This window comes from Carassius carassius, chromosome 39 (assembly GCF_963082965.1).
Source record: "Carassius carassius chromosome 39, fCarCar2.1, whole genome shotgun sequence".
Classification (NCBI taxonomy): Eukaryota; Metazoa; Chordata; class Actinopteri; order Cypriniformes; family Cyprinidae; genus Carassius; species Carassius carassius.
In genome coordinates, this window is record NC_081793.1 from 22,881,359 (window position 1) to 22,897,877 (window position 16,519).

Below are 16,519 nucleotides of genomic sequence, written 5' to 3' on the forward strand. Positions count from 1 at the left end.
AGAGATTAAATCAAGAACAAATGCTGCTTAAAAGTCTTACAAACATTACCTCCAAGAATCTGCTCTTCTCCTGATCATTTTTGTTCAGATGGTTGTCCAATAGGTCTCTGAGAGATTGATGGCTTTGCTGATGGAAATACATTTTCTGAAGTTTATCTCTCTCCTGATTTCCAAAGCCTGAATACTTTAACCTAAGTACAGAGTCGGGTGACGCACAATTCAAGAGAAAGCTTTTGGCAGTTTCATAGACTTCCTCTTCCTCGTCCATGGTTTTGTTTGAGTCTGTTGTCTCTATGTCAACAGGATTTTCATCCATTTCCAAAAGATCAGAAGCATCTCTAATGTTCTCAAGGTCTCCATGAATTTCTGCATTCTGTAGCTCATTATCAACTTCTATTGAGACACCCTCTCCTTGTGTCTCTTCAGGGAATTTGTTCATTTCCTCTTGAGACTCTGTCATATCTTCATCTTCATCAATGTGATGAGCCTCACTTTCCTCTTTCTTCATGTATACGTTCTTAGCCACATTAATATAAGAGACCTCTTTACTTGGTACACTGATCTCATTCTCAGACTTGGGAATGCAATGGAGTTCATAATTTTGAGCAGATTTATCATGGCTCTGTTTCTGTATTTTCTCTAAAGCCTGCAGAAGTGCACTGGCACAAGCATCCCCATGGAAACCAACAAAGGCATCTGATAAGCTAAAATTTGTTTCAGTAGATTCAGATTGCTGAACTTTTGAGAACTCTTGTGCCCACTGTTTGAGTTTCTCCAAAACTCTGTGCTGCCAAGGAGTCAAATCTGTACTCCTATCAACTTTGTGTTTCTCCAGTCTGTTTTTAAGTGGAACAGGAAACCTTTTGTAGACTTTTTCCTGGTCCTCCACCACAACCAGTCTGAAGTCTTTGTGAACTCGACACTTTACTCTGTGTGAACCAAGTCCCAAGTCAACATAATTCTGTCCACTGAAGCAGACATAATATTGATTCAAGGCATCATACAGGCTCTCATACAAATTGAGGAGATTCAATAGGATGACAGTTCGACCTGTCTCCATGCATGCCTTTATTCTACTCACATTGCGACATATCTGGGCGTACTCCTGGTCTCTGGGAAATCCTGATCCAAAAACAATTTCCGGGCATGTATAGTTCTCCTTGGAGAAAATATGGTGTTGGATAATATACAAGGCAGCATTGTTAGTTGTGAGCAAAAGAAGGTACCGGCACTCTTTGTCACTGTGACGGTCAAGATTTTGTTCAATCATTTTCAGTGTACTTGGCCTTTGAATTTCAAAGTTCTGGAAGATGTCCCGAAAGTAACCAAGAGGATCAAAATCATCTCTTTGTCCACTGAAGTTTCTTAACACAGCCTCTGCCAATTCACTGTCAGATGGCTCTTGATCTGAACTGTTGACTGTTGCAAACATCATTTTCACCAAGCTATAATAATCTCGGAGTCCAAAGAACTGTTCACTGTCAGTTTTACAGATGTCTAGGTAGCCCTTTGCTAATTTTGGCAAGAGGTGCTTTATTTTGAGAAGACTGCTATGGGAGGATGAGCAGATTCCTTCGGCCGTCTCTACTAAGTCCTTCTCACTTGGGTCCCAACGGGACACAAAAATGCCTCTATTCATTTTTGCTGGATCGAGAGCCCAGTTTGAGATTCCAACAAAACCAACCTTCATATGTGCCTGTGGGTTATCACTGTCTATGCATCCATCCTCTAGAAGAGGATGCAATGTCTTCAGTGGCATCTGAGGAGAGTCCTCTGCAAGTCCTATTTCATCCAAAACAACTACTGACACGTACTCATCTAAATTCTTGTCCTTTTGGAAACGGGCACAGTTCCGAAAGGTTCCAATGATTCCTTCAGGGCTTGAGTGAGGGCTGCATTGAAAAGACACCATGTGAACTTCCTTGAATTTCTTGAATAAGTCACAGTGAGAGGCCTGGCGCTGCATTGCATCTGCTATAACAGTCTTAGCAAGAGATTTTGAGCTCCCTGGCTTGCCAACCAAAAAGAGTGGAATTCTCAACTCAATGCAGACCACCATGAGGAAGACATTTTCTTTCAAAGCCATATTTTTGGCAATTGTATCTCTTGTTTGGATTTTTTCAAGAAAAAAGTCTTGGCATTTAGTTATCTCCTGCTCCAGTGACTCTTTGGAGTTGAACGGAATAGGAAACCATTTGCTCATATTTGTTAAGTATTTCCCTTTGTCTTCAAGTGATGGGTAATAGCAAACACCCACGGCAAGCACCAGGCACTTCAAGGTCATCAGCTCAATTTCAATTAAGTTGCGTTTTGGAAAAAGATCATCCCTGTGGTTGAAAAACCAAACTAGGACACACATTGATCTCTCCACATCCCTAAGACTTACAAAGCTGCATTCATCTGCTTGTCTACGCATATATCTTTGAGAGGCAGCCAAAACATTTGTGATCACTCTCTGGCATGCATGCGGCAATTTATGATCCGTCATTTGTTTTTGCACAATTTGACAGATATAAGAGAGTTCTGCTGAATCACTTAATTGTCCAAAATCCCATACCAGGGGCACCATGCTTGGGGGTAGAGGGTGCACACGGTACACAAGCTGTCTCATGGGAACTTTACCAAGGCGATCCTCTGTTTCTTCAGCTTTCACTCGGTATCCTAGCCCAGCACGCTCCAAGCGGTCAATCATTTTGGGTGTGTGTCTTCTGTATGGATTGCAGGCAGCAATTATTTTTAGGCCAGAATTTTTCTTCAAAGGGTACCCTTGTACAGTTTTGTCACATAGTACTTCCTTGATGGCAAATATTGCTTCGGTTGTGTTGGCTTCATCAAAAAACAAAACTGTGTCAAGTTTATATTTTTGATGGTTGTTCAGAGCAAGTTCTTCTGCTTCCTGCACCTTCCTATAGATTACCTCAGAAGTAGTACCTCCATGAACTTTGACAAGTTTCATGTTTTCAACATCTCTACCTTCCCGTTGCAGATCACAGAGAAAGCGAATAAGCCGTGTCTTCCCACAGCCAGTTTCTCCCATGATGATCACTGGAATCTCACATCTGAATCTCATATGAATAGCCAACATCTTCATGACATTGTCAGTAGTGAGTTCATAAGTAGGATCTGGATCAAATTTTCCTTTTTCCCAGCCTTTTTTGGCACCAACAACAAAGGAAATTTTTCGTATTTTGTCTTCTCTGGACAGGTCATCAAAGTTTTCAGAAAGGTTAATTCTTTGACGCTCAATGTCTGAAAAGAGATCTTGTGTCATCACATTTCCCATTAACACTTTTCCGCTTCTAGGATCAACTGCATTAAGAATTGTCCCATTTTTCTGAACATGGAATCCTAAGAAAGACATGGTGAAATGGTCTGCATTGAAAAATATGTATGGGTGAGGTTCATTTTCCCATCGTTTTCGAATCAATAGTTTGGCTAGGATATCTTCCTCATCTTCGTTCACAGGGAAAAAGGAGGGGCTCTCATCAGAGATGTCAATGGAAGGAGAGGCAAAGTCTTGAGCCATGCGAATCATGAATTTTACTATGAAGTCCTTGAAACCACTTAAATTGTCAGCAAGGAAGTCTGGATCACAGAACAGGGAATTCTCACAGTCTTTAAGCTGTAGGTTAAGAAACCAGGTAAAGTGCTTTAATTCTGCCCATGATGGGTTCTTCAAGCCATAGTTTGATAAAAGATGATGGAGACAGTCAACAGGATCACCTTCTACAGATTGAGCTTTATATTTGAAACGATCCAAGTTCTCATTCCTGTTGAATCTCTTCAAGTATTGGTATGGTCTCTGAATGGCCTCACTTTTAAACTCTTCATTATCCATCAGTGGATCTAAAGATGTGTACCCCCCTTTTTTTCTCCTGATCTCCAAATCTTTTACATCTTTAGGAGGTCTGCAGAAGATAGTAGGTAGTGTATGCAAAAACCCATGTGTTATCTGTAAAAAGAAAAAAGAAAAACATAAATGCAGAAATACAGGTTAATGCCTGTATCTTAACAATTGTTCAAAGAACACAGAGTTAACAGAATGGAAAAAGAAGGTTTGCACCTCCTTCTGGGTTTGACTCTTTTGAACTTGCTGAAGTACTTCAATCGCCACCATGTGAGCTGCATTTCTTCTCCATATAGTTCCTTTCCTGTCACTGAGACATCCTAGAATGAGTAATTTGAATAGGAATTCCTCCAAGCCGTGACACAGCTGATGTAAAAAGAAATGTAGTGAGACAAATTATGTAATCAGTGAACCACAGTTGGTACTTTATATAAGAGTGCATGATATGATATAGAAAAATATGACTAAAATTTTTAAAATAAAACATACTGCTGCAGCATCAATGTGCAACAGCAAAGGGTCCTGCTCTCTCAGTGGAGCCAGACTTTCGGACAGGGTTTGGACAAATCCATCCATGTCAATGCAGGGCTCGATGAGTCTAAATGTTAGATATGTGGCTGTTGGAAACTCTCTTTTGAACTGCTCAAAAAGACGCCTGACATATAGTGACTTTCCTGCACCAAGAATAGGAAAGAAAAAGAAAAGTGTATCTGCATAATGTTTGGTAATGTTTTCACCATATTTTACTTCTACAGTGTAACATATTCAATAACAACTTCTTAAGAATCATAAATGGTTTGGAGGAAAGGGATTTAAAAATAAAAGGGATTCATGACATCAGCCCAAAAAATAATGTTGCTTCAAAAGCAATGAATAAACAGATTAATAGAGTTTGATAAAACACTTTTTTTTCTATAACATGCACCTTTAAATCATGCACATTAAGCCAAGAAAATGCATTAAAAAAGCAAATAGATTCCATTTTGTTCTTGTTCACTTCAATATACAAAAATTTAATACATACCAACAGCTGGACGTTCGGATGAAATCATCCAGACAGAAAGTTCCCTTGGATAGACTTTTGAGTGTGGAGCAAGCTCAGATGGGATACGGAAATGATGGCCAAGATAGTCTTTAATTCTTTCTGCAGATATACTCAGACCTGTTTGTACTTTATAGTTGCTGAAGAAGGAAGGGACATATCTATCCTGGTTTAAAGGACAGACCATCACTAGACGGTAATGAGGCCCGGCACTCCTTTCTAGCATCTCAAAGCATTCCACCAGTGCCACGCTCACATCATAAGTCAGTGAACCTGGATTGAACAGAGTGTAAATCTTCTGATGATTGCTTGCAGTGCCTTGGAATCCTAGACATCGGCGGAGGAAGATCTCCAGCTCCTCTGCAGTTGTCTCTTCCTGGCACATTAATACCTCATCAGTTGTTGGAAGAGGATGCTGTGGACTCTCTGTGTAAAAAGACAGAGTTGTGCTAATCATTTCCACAACATGGCATTGGACAAGGTTTGGCCTTCCCTCTTGTAGAATAGGAGGAATCTTGCGTTTGATGTGTATTTGATTCATAGCAGACAGATTGGAGAGGAATCGTCCAAGTGTTTCGACATCCACATGGTGGGAAAGGAATCTGGACATGTTCTCTTTAAATTGCTGCCACAGGTCCTCTAAGCATTCAGTACCAACATCTAGTAAACTGAAGCTCAAAGGCAGGTCAAAATCACTGTTTTGCTTGTATTCCTCTATCTCATCTTGTACCATAGATTGTGTCTCATTTGCTTTTTCAAAGGCCTCTCTGATGTCATTTAAGGTACAGTCTGGTTTAATAGGGGTCAAAAGATGCCACATTTGTTGTGGCACAGGTTTCCTTTTGATGCTAACGCTGTTGATCCATTCACAAAGAAAGACCAGTTGTTCTGAAGTGTAATGGTTCAGTGTGTAGTACTGAGAGCGTATCTTAGTCAAGTGGTTACACCAGTCTTCATGAAAGTTCTCCAGAGAGCGACACAGTTTTTGAAGCTCCTCTTCAACCTCGCCATGATATTCAACACACTTGCTCAACAGGGTAAAGCTAACTTGAATGCTGGGTTGATCTTGGTGGTTGCATGTTATCTGTGCCCCCCAGTTTCGAAAGAGCATATTACCCGATGTGCGCAATTGAAGGAGGATGTGGCCCATCCTCTGGGCTCCTTCAAAAACCTACAAGAAAACATAGGTAAATCTTCACAAAACGAATGCCTATTTCCTTGTATAAACTTATGTAAATATATAAATATTGTCTTTTATTGGAACTTCTGTGTTTTAGACTCCAGTAGTTTAATATTTCACACAAAAGGCTGTTGAACAATTGTGATAATGGACCCACTTGAGTAAACTTGTTGACTTGCTCCCTTCCATGCTCCCCTTTAGAAGACATCAGCATGAGCTTATTCTGCAGCTCTGAGAGTTCATTAAGATTGTATGTCTTTGCTTGTTCATTCTTTGTCACCTTCACATATAAGACATTGTCCAAACCTGTCTACAAACATATCACAAGAAGAAACAGTTCTGTTACTAAACAGATATTCACAAACTCACCTATTGCACAGAATGTCTGCTTAATAGAATGCTTTAAGTGATTTAAAGAAAACAATTTTATACTACTGTCTACTCACTTTCCCATTGAAATCTTTAGGCCAGACCACATGATACACGCCTGCAGTGTTGATAGCTGAGGCCATGGACAAAGACGATTGCTCAACAGAGCCATGAGTCTCCCTTAAACCTTTCAGCCAATCCAACCACCGATTGGAGTCTACCTGTATAAAAGATTATACATTGCAACACTTCTTCAAAAGCATGTATGGACATGTTCCACAATAGTGACTTTTAAATTGCATTAGAAATCAAGTATAATTTAACTAATTTTAATTGGAAGATTAGAGGTGTCCAAAACACTTGAAATTAAATTATTGTATTAGTTAAGTGTCTGCAGAAACCAACCAATTTGTCCAGGAGTTTCTCATCTTTGTCAAGGGTGTGCCATACTTGCTTAGCACAGTCAATAAACTCTTCAAATCCTGCATTTTCTGGTAGTGAGTAAAGCAAAGGGCCGTAGCCCATCACAACAGTCTCAAAACTGGCTAGCCTATCAATGTCTGCATCATTCTCTCCAGCAGAAATTGTGGCCAGTTCCATAAAGACTTTCAGGTCCCTTAAACCTAAATGAAACACACTGAATAAGAATTTTTTTCCCTCACAACTCAACACTATAAAACAGATAAATCAAAAAAAAAAAAAAAAATTACTTAGAATTTGCGTTTTGACCCATTTGATCAGAGCATCACAATCCAAGAATGCCTTCAGACAGGCTGTGTGCTGGCATTTGACATCTTCCAGTTTTTGTCTGGCTCTGATGAGGTCATCACTCAGCGAACCCAGAGTGTTTTCTTTGAATGAGTCATCTCTCTATATGCAGAAGAATAAAATGTTCACAAATCTAAACAAAAATAGAAAAACGCTAAATATAATGTAATAAAAATACTGATTGATCTCTTACCACTTGAATCAGGCTATGAATATGGCTGAAGCCTCCTTGTAGTCCCAACCTATCTTTTATTTTTAGTATGACCTCAGCAGATTCCGCAGCGTGGTAAAGGCGTCTGTATTCCTGAATCTGACTGAGACGTTGCTCTGGCCACTTCTCTTCCAGATACTGATGGCTTTTCAGCATACTGGCCAACAAAATGAGCTCTTTCTTTAAAAGATTTCCTTCACCCCTGTCCTCGCACCATTTCAAAGCTTGGTCCACCTCTTTAAAACAAATTTCTCCAACTGCAATCCGCAGACCAAGTTCAAGGAAGTCAGTGAGACAAGGATTCCAGATTCTGTCATGGACTTCTGTAAGGTCTAGTGATAAAAGCTGAGGACCAGGCATAAAAAATTTGGTTGCCTTTTCTCGCCATAAAGATAGAATAATATTACTGGTCTTCACTTCATGCATCTCCCGTGCCATGTCTAGGACTAGCAGATCCACATTGTAGAATAACACTCCCCTTGTGTTTTTTTTGTCAAGATCTTCTTTGGAGAAATATGTCTGCACTTCCACCAGTTCGTCCAGAGCTACAGTCTGCAGGTTGGTTTTGACCATGTCTTCAAGGGAAGAAACCTCTGGTACTGAGGCAAAGTCATGACAGTTTTAATGCAATTAGTGTAAATACAAATACCAACTTTGATATTATTATAGTCTCATTCAGAGATCATGACATTGATCATGATTTTTTTCCTGTGATTCTATTGATGGCTTTCATTTTTAACAGTAAGAAATTAAAAACAAATCTAAATTGAATTAAAAAATAATATATTTTTAAAACATCTTTTCACTGTCAACTTTATAGAAAGTAAATCATTTACAGAAAATATCAAATGAATTTGCTTTGTCTCCAGGTAATGCAACAATGCCAATTATTTAGTTTTGGGAACACATTGTCTTTATAATATAACACTCTTCAGACACAGTATGAATGGGTCTTTCATCTTCATAGTTTAGAAAGGGGGTTCCTCACAAGGGGTTCATCATATTTGGAGATCCTTGGCATAAAAAAAGTATGAAAACCTGTCCCAAGGTAACTTCCTTACCATCTATAACATCAGTAATCTTCCCCAACATTTTAATAAGGTTGGTCATGTACTCCTTCTGTTGTTCAAAGGCTTTAAGGTCATCTTCTCTTTGAATGAGTAGGTCTGACACATTGATTGAGAAATTATTTTCTTTGTTGTTCTTCTTATCTAATTTCAAAGTAAACAAAATGATGAATAAACTTGTGCTGAAAGAGACCTCTATAAGTTGTAATGATAATAAGTGCATAACACTTACACTGGTTGTAAAGCTTCGCAAATTGACTTTTAGACTTAAAGATGGTCTTAAAGTGGCCCAGGGGTATACTTCCCTGGCAAAGGGTCTGAATTAGAGAACCTAAGAATGATTGACTATCTGATATTAAATGGCTAGCATCATCTTCCAACTTCCACTGATTCCATTTGTCTGTGAAAATGAAACATAAGACACTATGTTAATGAACAACTTCTGCCCATAATGTATTTAGGTATATACATGAAGGATTCTTAAACTGTGTCCAAGTGTTCTTTTTCTGTCTGTTCACTTTGTTGTTAGACCATATTAAAACCATGAATCTTATAAGTCATTGCACCTTGAGACAAGAGGAAGTTGATTGCTGACTGTGAGTCCAGTAGACGACCTTCATGATCCTCTCCAAAGCGAGCTGCTGACTCCACAATAATGGAGGACACAACAGGCCATGAAATTGGCTTGGTAAAAAGACGGTGTAAAAGGTCTCCTTCCTTATTTGCCTGCAAGGAAAGAAAAGAAAAAATACAAAAAGGTACCAGAACAAGATGTACTTACAAATACACCAACCCACTTTTTATTTTTTTTTGCAAACAGAAAACAAGAGAATGAGTGACATATGCAATACAACAATACTGCAAAAATAATAAACAATATAATTTTTTTCAGCATGAAGAGTTGACATTACCTGACACTGGTTCTTTATAGCAGCCTGACACATCTCTTTGAAACAAGACTGAAGGTTTGCATGACTTTTCTCAATAGTCTTTGCTGACATCACCAGACAGCATACAGCAATCGTGTCAGTGTTGGAGATCTGTAAAAAAAAAAAAAATGGAGGATTGTGACAGACATTATGTACAATTTTTCAATGTATATACTTAAAAATGAAGTTTTGAACTTACATGGGACAGTCTCTGTCTCAGGTCTCGGTCTAATGAACCCTTCCAGTTTTCAGAGACGCCTGGTAATGAACACTCAATCCCATACAAATCATTCCACAACTACAAACAAAGAATTAAAAGGACGAAGAAAAGAAAAACTATTTTACAGTTCCAGTCACCTAACAAATTCTCTGACCTGAGAATTTGTATAGTACAAAGATATTTGGTAGACTTCAAAAACAGTGAACAGTGTCTGAAGAAGTTTTCCACATTATTAAAATCTAGCATAAACTTTAAGTTGATCAAGTGTATCAATTACTACACCTGTATTTCTTTAGGGTAAGCAAATCTGGACTCCTGCATCAGAGGATTGTGTAGCAGCCCATCTCTCCATTTACTGAAATCTCTTTGAATGTCAGTGAGTGTGGACAAGAGCTGGCTTTGCTTTTGTTTCATTTCCTCTCCACCCTGCAAAATAAACACTTTTCTTACAAAGACACAAACCCACCCTTAAAATTGCTTTCAAGAAGATCTCAATAATATAGTACCTTTGAAAAATGATCATGATGAATTTCAGCCATTTTAAGCAGAAGTTGGAACGAGAGCACTGGGACTTTGTATTGTGGGACAAGTTGAGCGATTTTGCAAGCGCTCTTGTGAACACTTCTGCAACACTGAAGGATTAAGCCAGATGACTTGGACTCTGTGATACTGTTATTAAAGAAATTCTGCATTAATACCTGCCTAATATCAAAAAAAAAAAAAAAAAACATTTTTAAACACAAGATTACTAAGTTAAAAAAACACCACATTTAATAAACTTGTGTACCATTCTCTGTCCTCATCAACCCTCTTCAACAAGAGATTCAGAACCTTTTCAGTCGCCTACAATTTAAAAAGCAAACATTTGTTGGTATGAAAATGTTTCTTTCTGTGCCAAATGCAAAACCTGTAAAGTAAGCTATATGTCTATCATCAGATACCTCCAGGTTATTGTCTGTATGGTTGGAGTTAGTGTATTGTTCAGTCTCCTTCATTCTATACATCAGGCTCTGGATCAGGAGTTCAGGATCAATTGCTGTCAACTGGACAAACTGAGGGACATCCTCAAATGCCACAATGGAAAGCCAGCTTTTCAGCAAGTAAGGATTATCTTTGGTCATTGATAAGTTATCTTTGATCAGCTGAAGGACCATCCTGCAAAATTTAGGAAGACATGCATCTCTCCTGTTCATGCTGAAGTCATTATGAAATTTTGATAATAAAAATGCTCCTCTAAAGGTATTCAGACAAACCTCCTTTTGTCAGGCGATCCTCTAATTCCCTCCCTAAATGATGGATACTCTATGTTTTCAAGCCCTGCCCATCTCTGTTCGTTCATAGCTGAGCCTGGATCTGACTTTGCCCCTGGCTTTCTCAGTAAATGAAGGACAGGAACAAGTAACACCACTTCTGAGATCAGCTTCTTTGCACACAGATTCATCAGTCCCACCATAGTGCTGTAAAGACATAGAAATTATGAAGTAATTACGAAATTACGAAATTACGAAAGTATTTTAAGACATACCCACTAAATATGGAAATAATAGCATCTATTCAGTTGGAAAGCCTTTGCTTTATACTGTGTATTAAGGGATCCAAAAATCAAATTCTCTAAAACCATAGATTTGTCAAATAAACCTTACTCACAAGTCAATTAATGGAATAGCTGTTAGGGTTGTTTGCATTTCTCCAAGAGAAGCAGTCCATTTAGAGACAACTTGGCAGAGTTTACCCCAGTCCTTTGTGTTGAGATCCACACCACAGCCCTGGCACACCTGGAACACTGACAGGGCCACTTCCAATGATTTGAGCCCAGTGAGGCTCTCTGATTTTTTAACTTCTGGAGCTCCTTTCAAAATTATACTTAGTTTAGCAGAAATTAGATCTGAGACCTAAAACAAAAATGAGTCCACTTATAGACATTTTACTCTGCAAGTAAGTTTTCTTCAAAGGAATAAATCAGAATCAGAATCAGAATTTTAAATCTATAAAGAGCTCACACATACTTTTATTGGAAATGGTGCAAGTCCCTCAGGGAATTGCAACAACCTGGATTGAAAACCTTTTTTGTAATCATTTAGTTGTTGTATAAATGTCTTGTTCCTCTCAGGGTTAGATGGCTGCCATTTCTGAAAAACACTGTCCAATAACACACGAGCAGAGGTCTCCCAGCCTTTGCAAATCTCTTTTCTTTCAGACTGAAACCAACTCTTTACCCAATCTTGAACAGATACTGGGTTTGAACAGCTTATATAGCCTTCATAAAGGTGAAGTTCTGGAAATGCAACAACAAGATGAGACATTATTATCACACATGTACAGTAAATAGTACAAAAAACAATTTTCAGATTTTGGTACCTTTCACAGTATTGTCAGCAGGGATCTCAACATATCTCTGTGCTATTTCCATGGTCTGGTTTTGTCTCTGATTCACTGCATACTTATATCCTATTTTGCAACCCCTTACAGCACTTTCTGGAACTGAAAATGATGCTTCAATGAAATACCCATCGTGGCGTAGGCCCCTAAGTAACAAAAAATAACATGACCATAAAATATACTTACACTTTACAACACAAAAATCTCATTCCTTAACATCAGTTACATGTTCTCATACATATTGCACTTGTCAGTCTACACTATAGACAAGTGTGTGTGTGTGTGTGTGTGTGTGCGTGTGTGTGTGTGTATATAGGAAATGAAATTAAAATGGAAATGAAAGAGAAACTTACCTAAAGTTTGTAATCTCTAGTTTAATAGGTTCATTCCATTGAAAGGGAATGAGTGACAGGGAATCATTCATTTTGTTAAATCTGAATCTTTTGTCCAGAACAGCATAAATGTAGAAGGTGAACATTGGTCCTTCAGCTGAATGCCTCGCAGGGGAAGGATTTCTAATAAAAGAAAAAAATAGAAAGCATCAGAAGTCATAAATCAACAAACTTGACCTGATAAGCACAAGGCTACAAACCTCTGAGCTCTTTTGCTTTCCACTGAGCTGGCCTGATTCTCTGCTGTCTGATTTCTCTTCTCCTTAGATTCTTTAGTATTTACTGTTGCAGCGGCTGCTGCGTACGATTTTGGTTCTTCTGTTCCTGACTTGACTGAGTCTTTCTGCGAATCTCCTCCGGAATGTTTTTCCTTTGTGTCTGCATCTTTCTGCTTATCTTCATCTTGTTCTCTGCAAACATCTGATAGTTTGGCCCTCTCTTTTGTCTCCTTGGTAGTTTCCCTTGTTTCACTCACTTTTCTTTTTTTCCTCTCAGCACTTTCATTCTTTTCTCCATCACTTTCATTTCCTTTTTTTCTTGACAGGCCAGTTTCCACCTCCATCTTAACATTTTCAGGACAGAGTTCTGTTGGCTGTGATGCTTCTGTTGTCTCTGTGTTGGCATTGAGCTCTGTTTGTGTCTGCTGTGTTGCTTGACTGACAGTCTCTGTCTGAGTCTCCTTGTTTTCAAACCCACTTGAGCTTGTTTGCGTCTCTTTACTCAGCGGTTCTGGCTCTGCTGCACCCGTGCCGGGCTGTCCATGGCCTCTGGATCTGGATCTGGCCGGGCTTGGGTGACTAGTTTGCTTGCCTTTTGCTTGGTTATGTGAACGTGTTCTGGATGATGATGATGTGCTACCATCTCTTTTTTGGCCCCCTTGCTTCTGTGCACCTGCCTTTCCTTTCCCTCCACTCTTTCTTTTCCTTGTCATTGTTTAACTTCTCACAGCTTGTTGCTTCCTGGTCATTGCAAAAGAGGTTCAAAAGTCAAAGATTTTCAAAGATAAATATTTAATATGTATGTAATATGAATGTAACATACACAATTATATAATCAACTGTATGCATTTTTAAATGAAAAAAAAAAATCATTTTGGTTTTACTATAGGTCTACTTTTATTAATCAGTAGTGAGGGAGGTACTGCTGCAAGTATTGTTTTTAACGTATTTAAGCTATGATTTTCTATATCATATGTCATAGTTGGCTGTACAGTAACCATTGTCTAACCGTGGCAAGGAGCCATCCATGATTTTACCTGTGGTAATTAGCCTATATGATCTTATTGCGAAAACTACAGTGAAAATATGGTTTCTATACAATGACTATAGTATATTTCATCATAAGGAATCACAGAATGTCGCATAGCCTGCAAGGACACATCTCAAAATCAAGGTTTTTTTTTTTTTTTTTTTTTTTTCCACAGCTCATAATTCAATCTTATAACCATCTCTGCTCATCAATAACTTCCTCATAACCTCTCTTAGGTTTCATTTATCAGACATAATACTGCCTCACACATTTCCTTAAAAGAGAAATGTAAAAAGTGTCTAAATACAGTTAAATGTAGGTAAATTTGACCATATATAATTAAAAACTGCATATATTTGAAAAAACAGATGAATCATATACCATTGTCAGTATCGTTTGCAAAAAAAAATAAATAAATAAATAAATAGCGATTGTCTATAATATAAACAACAAAATACATTACGACATACCTGAATTAATCCTTGGCATTGTAAAAAGACGACAGGTGCATGTTTTGGAGAGTCGCTCTCCCTGAACAGTGTTCACTCCTGTCAGAAAACCGAACTATGTGTTGTAACTCTCCTACGTTCTGCTTCTTATTGCGTTCGCTACACTTTCGGTTTCGCTTCACCAGCTGGTTTCTATACCCTGGCAGTTCCCGCCTCACAACTAACGAAAGCTTAACTCATGGTGAATATTAATCTGATTCTTAAAGGTGCAGTCCGTAAATTTTGCCTCTTTGTCGCAATCTCTGTTTGAAAACCTTCATTTGCATTCCAAAAAAACTAAACAAAAACTAAATAAAATAAAAGCATGTTTTGTTTGAATATTTAGAGTTATTAATCAATTTAAATATTCTTTATAAATATATAACATTTCAAAAGCTTTTATAGTTTTTTTTTTTTTTGAAATACATAATTAAATATAAATATTTAATTTTCAGTTTTGTAGTCCCACTCCACTTTGGGTTCCACTTTTGTATGGGAGAAATAAAAGGTTTTATAAATTAAGAAGCCATCTGTTTTTTTGTTGTTGTTTTTTTTCATGCATATTTGATATACCTAACCAATAATTTAATTAGAAATTTTTAAAAATCTAAATAGGCTAAATAGCTATCTAAATAGCTTATCGGGAAACAGAGAAAATAATACTTCTTAAAGCAATAATATATCACATAATTGCTAAATTAAAATATATTACAAATATGATGTATAAGTTTCTATACCTAACTATTTTCAATGACATGGATGTTCACACGTCCACATCAGCTATAACCATACTGACATTAACAACAACATGCCAGTCACTAGTCACCTCTTCCAGGAACTGAGTTCAAAGGTAAAAACAAAATAAAAATTTTGCAGCAGTATCTGGCAGCAAAAAAAAAAAACTGAAAAACTGGCAGCAGTATCTCTAAGGATCTACAAATGTCCCATAAAACTGGTCATGACTTCTGTGGAAGTAGGTGAAAGTATAAAATTAAGAGGACTAGACAGAATCTAAATGAGTCTGAGATTGCAGATTTTACCTCAGCATTCCAGCGACTCATCTGCCACACATGAGGTCCTTCTGATCAGGCTGGAGGTGAAACTTCTTCAGCCTTTACTTTTAAGAATCATTCAAACATAAATTATCCTAGACATTTTTAAAAAACATTGTTAAAACTCACCCTCAGGATACAATCATATTTTTGCTAACAAGTGACTAGTTTGTGTAACATACTTTGAACCACATTGAATAATAAAGTGAAGTGACGCATGCTCAGTTTGTATGGGATCTATGTAGAGCCCTTGAAGTAGACCTAAAGCAATACATCAAGCAGCACAGGCCTGATCAATGATAATGAATCATTAGGACAAAAACAGCAAACATTTGTAACCAAAAAGTTGCTGCTGAAACCTAAATAAGTTATTTCCAAACACAAAATTAGGAAATAAAAAAAGACAAGACCACAACATCCAAAGGAATCTGGTTTATTGTTGAACAATTCTTTTTTTTTTTTTTTTTTGTATTTAAAACCCCAAAACCAATTGAAAGCATACAACTAGGGGCACCTGTGTTTTGTGCCAATGGGGCCTAAGCACAGCAATCTGCACCTTAAAGCAAAAATCTGATTTCATTCTGTGAACACTAATCAGTGTGCACCCATTTAAGTGAACCGATAGACTGAATTTTAGAATGTTGGAAATTATGGGTGCATTTGAGAAAAAAGAAAAAACTCTAGAAAAGATAACAAAAATGTAAACATCTAGATCATTTCAGAGGGCTGAAATTGTCCTCAATGCATATTTAAGAGATGTCTTTGGGCTGATTATTAAAACACTAAGTCATGACCAAATGTAAATGGCAGTCAGAAGACAGAATAACCCTGTTTCCAGCCAGTAAAATCGGTCTGTTGAACTACACAGACAAGTACAGAAGATCATGAGACTGATTTACAAAAAGTCCAAAGCAAAGACATCCATCAAGTGGACTAAGATTAGACTTTGTTTTTATATTTGTAGCTCTGTCGCTATCAATCAATCAATCAGATGTGAGGCCAACAGGCGAGTGAGCATGTTCAATGACAGCCCTGACAGAACCCTTTAAAAGGTGCAATGATACAGACTCCTTAAGGGCTAAACGGTGGTAAAAAAATCCCCACAATTGAAATCTGGACAAGCTCCAGGGGGTGGAAGGGGAAATTTGTATTGAAAGGGTGATGAGGTGCAGAAAAGGGTACCAGCACCAAAGTTGAGTGGCTACAGTTTTTGCAAAGCAAACGTCAACCAATCCGCATTCAAAGCATAGCTTCTTAACGTTCACAAGTCAACGACCAATTACAGTTTTTGCAAAGCAAACGTCAACCAATCCGCATTCAAAGCATA

At 37.8% G+C, this 16,519-nt stretch overlaps 1 protein-coding gene across 1 annotated transcript in view; it reads right to left on the reverse strand.

The window, feature by feature from the left end:
* LOC132121648 (E3 ubiquitin-protein ligase rnf213-beta-like) overlaps positions 1-14,278 on the reverse strand; it is a 33,298-nt gene extending 19,020 nt beyond the window's left edge. The window contains exons 1-25 of the mRNA XM_059531266.1: positions 14,123-14,278; positions 12,605-13,363; positions 12,366-12,527; positions 11,992-12,158; positions 11,640-11,908; positions 11,281-11,525; positions 10,887-11,090; positions 10,575-10,788; positions 10,421-10,476; positions 10,140-10,302; positions 9,916-10,059; positions 9,613-9,711; positions 9,396-9,524; positions 9,051-9,210; positions 8,717-8,884; positions 8,479-8,628; positions 7,400-8,016; positions 7,149-7,308; positions 6,844-7,061; positions 6,516-6,659; positions 6,227-6,379; positions 4,872-6,060; positions 4,337-4,521; positions 4,064-4,213; positions 50-3,952 (exon numbers count right to left, since the gene is read on the reverse strand). Coding sequence (XP_059387249.1) covers positions 50-3,952; positions 4,064-4,213; positions 4,337-4,521; positions 4,872-6,060; positions 6,227-6,379; positions 6,516-6,659; positions 6,844-7,061; positions 7,149-7,308; positions 7,400-8,016; positions 8,479-8,628; positions 8,717-8,884; positions 9,051-9,210; positions 9,396-9,524; positions 9,613-9,711; positions 9,916-10,059; positions 10,140-10,302; positions 10,421-10,476; positions 10,575-10,788; positions 10,887-11,090; positions 11,281-11,525; positions 11,640-11,908; positions 11,992-12,158; positions 12,366-12,527; positions 12,605-13,335 — 9,780 coding nt within the window. The 5' untranslated portion in view covers positions 13,336-13,363; positions 14,123-14,278. The remainder of the gene's footprint in view (positions 1-49; positions 3,953-4,063; positions 4,214-4,336; positions 4,522-4,871; positions 6,061-6,226; positions 6,380-6,515; positions 6,660-6,843; positions 7,062-7,148; positions 7,309-7,399; positions 8,017-8,478; positions 8,629-8,716; positions 8,885-9,050; positions 9,211-9,395; positions 9,525-9,612; positions 9,712-9,915; positions 10,060-10,139; positions 10,303-10,420; positions 10,477-10,574; positions 10,789-10,886; positions 11,091-11,280; positions 11,526-11,639; positions 11,909-11,991; positions 12,159-12,365; positions 12,528-12,604; positions 13,364-14,122) is intronic.
* Positions 14,279-16,519: the final 2,241 nt, after the last annotated feature.